Source organism: Melanaphis sacchari, unplaced genomic scaffold, assembly GCF_002803265.2.
Source record: "Melanaphis sacchari strain LSU unplaced genomic scaffold, SCAv2.0 Contig43_pilon_pilon, whole genome shotgun sequence".
Taxonomy (NCBI): domain Eukaryota; kingdom Metazoa; phylum Arthropoda; class Insecta; order Hemiptera; family Aphididae; genus Melanaphis; species Melanaphis sacchari.
Window position 1 is genome coordinate 1,639,877 of NW_020271284.1, and position 10,601 is coordinate 1,650,477.

The 10,601-nt window shown below is 28.3% G+C and overlaps 1 protein-coding gene across 1 annotated transcript; it reads left to right on the plus strand.

Annotated features, from left to right (window-relative positions):
- Positions 1-668: 668 nt before the first annotated feature.
- On the plus strand, positions 669-10,168 carry LOC112597867. The gene is made up of 5 exons (XM_025344103.1): positions 669-786; positions 990-1,157; positions 1,684-1,776; positions 5,975-6,173; positions 9,518-10,168. The coding sequence occupies exons 1-5, from the start codon at positions 669-671 to the stop codon at positions 9,771-9,773; spliced, it is 834 nt and encodes a 277-aa protein (XP_025199888.1). The 3' UTR covers positions 9,774-10,168.
- Positions 10,169-10,601: the final 433 nt, after the last annotated feature.

A 10,601-nucleotide genomic window follows, 5' to 3' on the forward strand; every position in this document is an offset into this window, starting at 1 on the left:
CGTTTTCCATTGATGGTTGTGTAATAATTTTGAGAGGTTTGAATTTTTTCGGAGTGACAAATCCTGCAGAGCATAATAATATGCACGTTGCACGTGTCATGCGCAGTGTAACATTGGATACGACACGGCGGCGCACAGATCTTGTCACGGCTATAATAATAATACAATGTGTAAACGTATATTGATATACGTGATTCACGCACACGGGGAAAGTCGGTGGTGTGGTACCTAATGTGTACCTACGTACCTCCGGCCGGGTACGCGTGTATAGAAAGCGAGGCGGGCGTAGCCGCGCGGGCGTCAGCGAGAGAGAAAGCGAAATTTTTAGTCGATGCACTCGCTTCGGACGCGGTGTGATATACGCCGGCCGGTACCTCCATACCCATACCTGTACCGTCCCCGTATTGTCACCGCCGCCGTCGCGTCGTCACTCATACCTGAAAAGAAAGTGGTAAACCGGTGGGGGAAACAAGTGGGTGACCCGTTGACCCGACTGCCGGTATAGTATCGTTTAGTGACCGCCGCCGCAGACGGAACGGGATCGACTGCGTGTTGGACGTGTTTTTTATAGCTGTTGTTTTTGTTGTTGTTGTTTTTGTTGTTGCACTCGCCACTATCGTCGTCGTCTCGTACACAACACATCAAACGTCGTGCAAGCGCGATTCGTGATGGATCATCGTCGTTCAACAACAGCAACGTGGTGGTGCGCCTTGGCCGCGGTGGCGTGCACCGTCGCAGCGTGTTCGGGCGCCACCGTACCGCCGCCGCCGTCGTCGATGGTCACGGGTGAGAGAGCGCTGGGCCAAAAACAAAAAGTCGCGTCCACGTGATTTTGTGTAGAAAGAGCAAATAAAAAAAAAAAAAAAATTAAAAAAATAAATATATATAACAAACAAAATCACACCGCGTCGTATGAACGAAATACCTATTGTATTAATGTTGTCGTTTTCGGTTGGTTTTTGTTTGTTTTCGGTTACCTGTCCCTGCAGAACTGCTGTGGTCCGGGCTGGAAGGCGTCATCCAGCCGAGGAGCGGGCTCAGAGCCGACTCGAAACAAGTGCCGGAAAAACGGTGCGAGTGCCAAAGCCCGGAGCTCAAGTCGTGCGTCTGCTGCCTGAGAATGAGTCTGCCTTTCCTGGATTTGACCACGTCGCCAGGTGAGTAGCGTTGCGGTCAATGCGTCAATATTATTGCTGATGATAATTTCCGATCACGTGATCGCGCCGACAATCGTAATGATATTATTATTATATCCGCCGTGACAGCACATCGGGTCACCAAATGGCGCGGCCCGTGGACGAACTTAATCTGGCCGACAGACAAAAGATTTATTTTTATATATTTTTATTTGTTTTTATTATAGTCAGGTAGGTTTCCGTTAATTTTCCTTTCATTTTTTTTTTTTCTGATTTTGCCTCAGCTTATTTATTCGAATAAAAATGAACACTTAACTTCGATAGTTCCCCCCCCCCCCCCAACACTTAATCCTAAAGTCTTAAGGTGACCTTCTAAAAATATTAACTGATGATCCTTACCGTAAATGTCTCTAAACTCTATAGTCTATACTATACATGAATACAATGTCGTTGACGTTGTCTTGCGCGCGACAGTAGTTTTTCCGAATTATTATTATTATTTTGTTAATAAAACCAACAATCCTTGTGTACGTTTTTATTTTCACAGGATGTGTCAAGTTCAAGTACGTGCCGGATATCGAGTCGATAGCCGTGAACGTGACTTACGGTAAAGGCAATGTCCAGAATGGTATCATCAAGGGTAAGCCAATGTTCATCTATTATAATATTATTATATTATCATTAAGCCGTCAATATATAATTACATCGCACGTACACTCATTACGTGTTATTATATTATATCCGTGTAATAATTAATAGCGGAACCCGTTCTACACAAAATCGTATAGTTATTATTTTCATTATTCGATAGTTCTTTCGATTTTCCGGAGACATAATGTTTATACATCATAGGTACGTTGGATTTATTAACGGTCCAACGAGCAACAACAAATTATTGTTATACTACAATATTTGAATATTTTACATATTGTATGTGTTGTGGTCGACGTGACAATTACTATACGTCATTTTTTCCATGTAGGCTACACGTCAGACATAATATTATGTAGGAGGTACTATTTACTATCTTAGAAGAGATATAGACAACGATACTATACTACTTCAAACCCTAAACACCATCATGACATTGACAATGGCACGTGAAATCAAAATCGACTCGATCTCGGTAGTGTTTACAAAGAATAGGACAACAATGATTATTTAAATTACTTTTAAATCTAACGGTAAATAAATATGAGTCATATTTTTTTTCGTATATTACATAAGTGACTATTATAATACCAAATGTTAGTAATTGCTAGTTAGTATTCATGGATACTTTGTGATATAATCAACATAAAAAACTCTTTAGTTCTTAGATAAATATCTTGCCTTACGTTTCATAATATTTATTACTAAATCAAGTATTCAATTAACAATTTATCAAAACTATTTTGAAAATTAAAAATTTTCATACGCCTGAAAATTCTATTTGAAATTATTCTTAGTATACCTAATTAATCAACTTTTTATAAGCGCCAATTGTAATTAAGGGTTTTAGTTTTCTTTAAACTTAAAGTTAACTCCATAAATTTGTTATACGCTTGAACCGAAAAAAATATACTTCAAAATTTATCTACTAAAATAATTACGACCAAAAAAAAAGTCTGTTTAATGATCAATAAATTTATAAAACAATATATTTTAGAATCCTTATAATAAAGTAATACAATTTTCAATAAAGATGTATATAACCCAGTATATAGTTTTAAAATTTAATATTTTACATATTTCAGGAACTATTTTAAATGAAAAAATATTCTACCATTGTGCTATAAAATTTAAATAGTTAAAAATTGTGAACTACAAACTTGTAAAAATATATAGATAGCTAAATGTTTGTTTTTATTTAAAGCTGCGATAACAATATTACCTAAATTCTGCGGTCCTGCGAAGACATTTTTTGTCATACGTAGAATAAATAATAAAACGAACTTTTAACATTGAAAATTATATTATTTTAAATAATTTACATTTAAAATTTTATATTGTTATTAACAAGTTTATTAGAGTTGACAAACATTCAACATTCTTACACCTTCATTGACTTAAAAATAAATTTATAATTCTCAATTTTAAACTAAACTCATTAGTTACTAAGTATCAAAGTATAATATAGGTACATTGTGTTCAATACTACAATATAATACTGTCATTTCAAACTAATAACAATAATATAAATACCTAGTTTTAGATTTTGGAAAATGTTACATGTAATAGAGGTAATTTAATGTACCATGAAAATATTTTTTAATCCTCTCTTTAATTTCATCAATAGTTGATTAACTTATTCCGCATTTTGTTTTTTATGTGTTTTAAAAATATGTCAATTTTCACAAAATAATATCCGGTTGGATTAAATTTGTCACAATTTATAAGATACTCGTGTATAATAAAATCAGGAAATAGATGACTATATTAGTTACGGTTCGTTATAATTTAAAAAAAAATAGTTTAATTTCTACATTTTTACACTTTTAAATGCATTCTTTATACATTAATTTCATAAGTGGTGGATAGATGTTATTGTCATTTAAATATCTAATCATATTATTATTATCATTTAAAATACAAAAATATAAAAGAATTTTACAAAAATAATAAATTAACTTAAAAACCATAAACATTTAGTTTGTCTAAAGAGGATTCCTATCATTATAAAAATAATTTCTCGTTCAATATAATCTACGATATATTTTTATCACTTCTTATTTAGTATTACCTAGTAGTTAGTACCTGCCTGTAATATATAAATCTAAAAAGTGTAAAATTATCTTTATAGCATTTTTACTCAAATAATATTAAACGTTAATTGTATGTGTTGTTTCATTTATAAGCAATAACCTCTAATAAGTAAATACCATCTAAATGGAGCAGTAACTAACCATAAGTTAGGTATTAGATAAGTTATACTTAAATATTTACGAACGCCATAATTTATTGGATAGTAATTAATAAAAAGGTGTTCGACTAAAATTTCACAATCGTTCACTATAACCCAACTTAACTTCCACATCATAGAGATATGTGGTAGAACTTGTCCATATTTAAATAACATTAATACAAGTTTAATGAAAATATAATATTATGTGATTTATTTCGACTAGATTTATACACTTTCAATTTATTATATTACATACATTATATCCGTTATGTCTTTGCAAACAACTAAATTCACACTGCGTGTTACAATTTTAAATCATGTATCTTGTTTATCTATTTAAACTATAGTTTCTTTTACGATAAATAAGTATGTAAATTGCATTCGTTTGAAAGTTAAATTTCACATTTTTACTAACACGCCTTCACAGCACCACCGGTCATTATGATTTTGTTTTTTTTATTATTACAAATCGTATTAATTAAATATTTTAATTTTTTACTGCATGCACAGCATAAGTAGGTATTACAAGTTACAATAGAATATTTGTCTTATATTCATAATAATCTAATATTTCTAATCGTGATTCGTGAATAATAATATCAACTGTACATTGCTATCGAAGTGGTCCAGTATTATATCATGGTTCATGACAATATCAACACTAAAGATGAAATATTTACTTTAACCATTCAATAATAGTTAACATTAAAGACTAACGAGATTTTTCTTATAATTTTAACCCGGCCTTGAGGCAATAACATTAATTAATAATGCCTTTCCACAATGATGATAATTATTATCTTAACATTTCTTTGGCCTAAACTATATTGCCATACTTAGGTGCCTATGCATGCTATGTGCACATGAATACAAATAATATATATATATATATATATATATATATATATATATATAAATAGATGGCATTAGCTTATAATATTATATATAAATTAATACACACGATAGCATTATATGAACCTACATATATATCATTAGTTCACTAGGTAATACATTTTGAATTCATTTAATATTCATGATTACAATGCATGCGTTTAAGTTTCAATTAATTTTCTTGATGCTTTTGATTAATAAAATATTATCTTATAATACAAGTACATTTACTTTGTATATTTTATCCATAAATAATTTTAAAACAATGATCAAACCCTAAGAGTTAATAGTTAAATTTTTAATTAAAAATAAAAATAACCAGTTGTATTTGTAATTTATCCAATATTTAATCTGATTTTATCATTAAAAATATTAAACTTAAAATTCTCAAGTTTAAGTGCTTTATTATAAACATAAAAATCAAAATATTTCGGTTTATCGATATAATTAAAGTAGTTATTTTAATTTAATAATGATTAAAATATAGAGGTATAAAATATCTAATCATTGACATGTACTTATGCACATTGCTAAATAAATGTGTTAATTATTTTATAAGACAATTTATAATATGAAAAATGTTATACTATCTAAAATGTGTTTTCTCTTAGACTAATCAACCGTGAAAATGAAATATTTCATGCCAACAATAGAAACGTAATTGACCGAAACATTATAGGTGCTACTAAAGAAATTTTTCGATTTAGTTCTCAACTTTCATTTTTGTTCAATCTGTTTAAACCTTTGTTTTTATTTATTAGTTTCCATTTATTCATTAACTAAAACCATATTAATTTATATATTTATTTATTTTTTTTTTTAATATAACAATAAAAGTTTTTATAATCTTGTATTTTTATGGCATTTCAAGATTATATCACAAACTTATAAATACCTAGATACTTAATAGTACAAATTTCAAATAAACTTATTTTTTAAATACGTTTACCTACCTGTTATGTAATAATACTGATTTTCTCGCCATCTGGTCATTTTACTATTTACCAATGTACAAATTGATCAAGTACCTTCAGAACATTACATCTCGAATTATATGTCACAGGAAATAACCCAGAACCTGTGTGTATGGATGTGCTGGTAGGATTCGGTCAACTATGTGCTCGATTCGTGGGTAACTCATCTACGCCAAAAGACTTCGACGGTTGTTTAAAGTTAGAAGCCACCTTATTAAATGAAGTGCAAAACTCAATCCCCATGGGATGCTTTAAAATGGACCAAAATCGATTAATTTTCAACTCTACGTAAGTATATATCAATTTATTATACTTAAATACAAAATTTCATTTTTTCTCAGTTTATAAAATACGCGAAAGCGAATTAAAATTGTTTTTATTAATATAATATAACGTCATATTAATCAAATATTAGTTTTAAGTTTAAAAATAGGTATGCATAGTATATTATTGTTCACATCTGTTATAGATCAGCTATAACATGTTACATCGTGTTTTAAATAATACAGAATTGATTTTCGGATCAAATAAAATGTACCAATTGTTTTCAATACGACTAATCAATAACCTTATAAAAAAATCAAAAATACATTAAGTTTTACAATGACTGTAAAAGTGGTCTAGAAAAAATCAATTTAAAAAAAGCTAATTTAACATAATTTTATCATTATGAAAGATCATTAGAATTACTTCGTATGATAATTGTAAACTGTTGACATCCCGGGAACTAATTCAGTAATTAAGAACCAACACGTAGTCATCATATATTTTTGATTCAAATTAAAAATAATTGGGATACTTATAAATTCTCATCATCAAAAAAAAAATTTTTTTGTAATTGTGTGCATTGTGTGCATTGTTTGTAACATAAAGTTTAAATAATATTCAATACAAATAAGTTCCTACTAATACAATATAATTACTGGTATATAATAGCATTATAAATACTTTTAAAATAATTATATTTTAATTTATTTTAAGAATAAAATGGGTTCTTGTAAGTTATTAATAATTTTATTGTAAATAAGTAAAAATAACATTATATTTACCTTGTTCAAAAATTACAACTTGTGTGGAATTTTTAATTTATCATACTAATTATAATATTTATAGAAACATTTAACTGTATAGAAAAATTAAATTACTAAAAAATACAATTAAAAAATACCTAACTAATATACATATTTTTTTTTCACAATATTGCAATATCATAAATAATATTTTAGATTCTAAGCAGAGCGATTTTTATTTTTATATAATGTTTACAATCTACTCCCATAAAGAACCATAAATAAAAATTGAAAAGGTGAAAAAAATACAAATGAAACTTTTTATGAAAGACTAGCTGTCTATCTTTGATACTACCTATAAATAACAATATAGTTAATATAATTTTAAAAAGTGTAAAAATATTTATTGATACTATAAATTAAAATTCCTATACATACTACTTAGTTAAATTAAACAAAAAAATATTATATTATTTTTCTATAAAGTTTGGTGCTGTTAATTAATACTTAATAATTATTTTCAAAATTTCAAATAATCAATAAACTTCAGTGTACTCATTACCATGTTAATATATTAAATAATAATATAGTGATTTACAACTTATTAATAATAACAATATAAAAGGCTTTATGTTGTCATTACAAGATATTTAGATATAACAAACACTTGACACTTAGAAATTAGAATTTTGTGTCAGTACTAAAAAAAAAAAAAAATGTATTCTGTTAAAAATATTTAAATTAGATATGTTTAATATAGATAGTTAAATTATATTATAAATTATAATATAACTGAGAATAGACACAGACTTGTGACGATGTTACTGGTGGGCTTTGACAAGCATTTAAAATGCCGAATGCACAGGCGCTCGATCTCGGAGACTATCTAATAATGTTGTATCGTAGGCTCTCTACTGGTACTATTTATATTAAATGTGTCAAACACTACGTGCTTGCTGAAGGTTGAAAGTGTACAGGAACGTGACTAGAAGATAGGTTATAAGAAAAGGATGTGTTTATAGTGATACGAGACATGCAGTTAAATAGGTACGTGATTAATATCAAATAGGTATATCATATCGATATAATTATAGAACAATGTTATATAGTTATTCTTATAACGTATGTATTTACTTCCATTCAACAAGATAGGTTGTTATTTTTCGAATTTTTATACTTTTAAATTTTAATCTAATAGTTGAAATTATAGAATATTTATTTATTTATTGTTAATCATATTATTGGAATTGTCCCTAAAATGTCCTTAAAATACCTTTTATTTATACTACCTACTAAAATTCATTTAGAAATGGTATAATAAATGGAAAAAAAATCAAAAACATATTTTTTAACTTTAAAGTTATAATTTAAATAAATATTTGTTTTTAAATTAAAAGGCATACAATTATAGTAAACAGATTCAAGATAGCCCATACATTTTTTATTGAATGATTTTTTGAAATACAGTGGATTCCGCTTAATAATATGGGCATATTGGAACCAGCCCTGTTAGGTCTACATTAACCGGTTTCCCATAAAACCGAAATTAGTTTAAAAAAAAAAATTATGATATCAAAAAAAGTTTTCATTTTGCACACGTAAATTATGCAATTGAAAAAAAAATGTTAAATTACTACATAAATAAAACTAAATATAACATACTAAATAAAATAACTTTTTGAATGTGGAATATATACAAAAATTGTAATTTCTCGTTGTCTAAGCTGTTTAGTGTGGATCTGGTTTACAAAAGTAGCACACGATTTAAGCTTATCAGATGGACTACCCTCTTTACCCTCTTTTGTATATTCTAACACTATGATAAAATGAAAATTGCCCACATAAACCGAACTGAGTGTCCATATTATGCGATTCTTTTTAACCTTAATGGTATGCATTGGAATTGGGACTAGACCATTTTGCCCATATTAGGCGGATGCACATATTAAGCGGTGCCCACATTAGGCGGAATCCACTGTATATAAATTTAACATTATACATTAAATATCTTCTCATATATTTAATTGATTATTTATATAAGTATATAACACATATTAAAGTATACGTTTATCTGACTTTTATAATAATGAAATATTAAGCTTCACCATACATTTAAAAAAATGTATTCTCTTAATTTATGACTTAATTGCACTATATTGATTATGTTTATGTAGACGTCTTGGTAAAATATTTTCTTATAAATTCGTTGTGTAATTAATTTTCAGTTAACAATTTATTTTTAGTTAAAAATTAGTAATCTTCTATCCGTTATACTAATAAAACCCATAATAATTCGTCATCGATACTTTAACTTTTTTTTAAATGTATAAAACCCGTTCAAAAATTAAATTCTAAGTCCACCTAATATGCTTGGGTTACTGAGATGGTCGTCTTTTAGGGCTGAAGATTATGATCAGCCGATAGAGTTTTATAAATGAGATGTAAAGTACCTTAGTGTCCTGCTAACACAGCATGAAATAATAATGTGAAATCTCCTATACAGATGCATTGAATTGGTTTTTGTTTAATCGAGCAGCGTATTTACATAATATTCTTAAATATAAAAATCAATATTACGCTAACATTTTTTACATTTTATCCTATTTCGTTTAAACAATATAGAATAGTCGATGTACCGGAAGATCATTCCAACAATAGCACAGAATCGGGTGAAGAAGAGAGTGAAGAAGAAGGCGAAGAAGGTGTAGACCCCAGCGAAGAGGCACTCATACAAGCATTTGGAGAGACAGCCGTACAGGGCGTCACTTGGTTGGTCCACGCCATGGGACTGAACCTTAACCAGCCCAACAATACTGGAAACACCACTGCCTCAAACGGTGTAACTGACCAACAACAGCCCACTCCCGCGAACGTTTAAATAAAAATATGACTCCAAATTAACATATTATTATTTTTATAATTTTGATTTTCTTAGGGTCACGCCTATGTGACCTTGTCAACCCAACGTCCACAAACCTATATTTATTTTATTTGTATTATTATTATTATTATTATTATTATTATTATTATTATTATTATTACTATGTATTTGGTAGTTTTTGCACGTCCGAAATCATCGTTTTCAATCGTATAATAATGGTAATATACTCTCTTGGGATTATATTAACATAATATTATTTGAGTGTACAAATGCGGACGTACTCAATATCACATTTCGCAACAACGGTTTCCTATAAGCGACTTAATTTTAATTTTATATTTTTAACTGTACGATTAAATTATTTGTACCTATTCAGTACATATTATATTATATGATACTAATTTATTACAATATTATGTTTTACTTGTAATGATTTTATTTCAGTAAATAATATTAAAATGTTATAAATAAACGATTAAAATTTAATCAATACATATCATCCGTGTTATCTATACTACAAATCACACACAATATGTCAACATTGAATTAATGCATTATAATACATCGTATCAATAGAACTACCTAATAAAAGAGTATCGACTATTGAGCATATTATGAAACTCAACTGTGCATACTGCATATCATACAAGTGAGTTCTAAGAAATCATCATTCATCGCATTAAAACGAAAGAAGATGAAAGAGTCGAGATTATCTGTATTTCAAAATTAAATTATCTAAAGAAAAATATATTACAAGTTAAGGTATCAATACCTACGTACATTTTTAATGTTATTCCTAAAATAGCATAGTCTGAACATAATTAA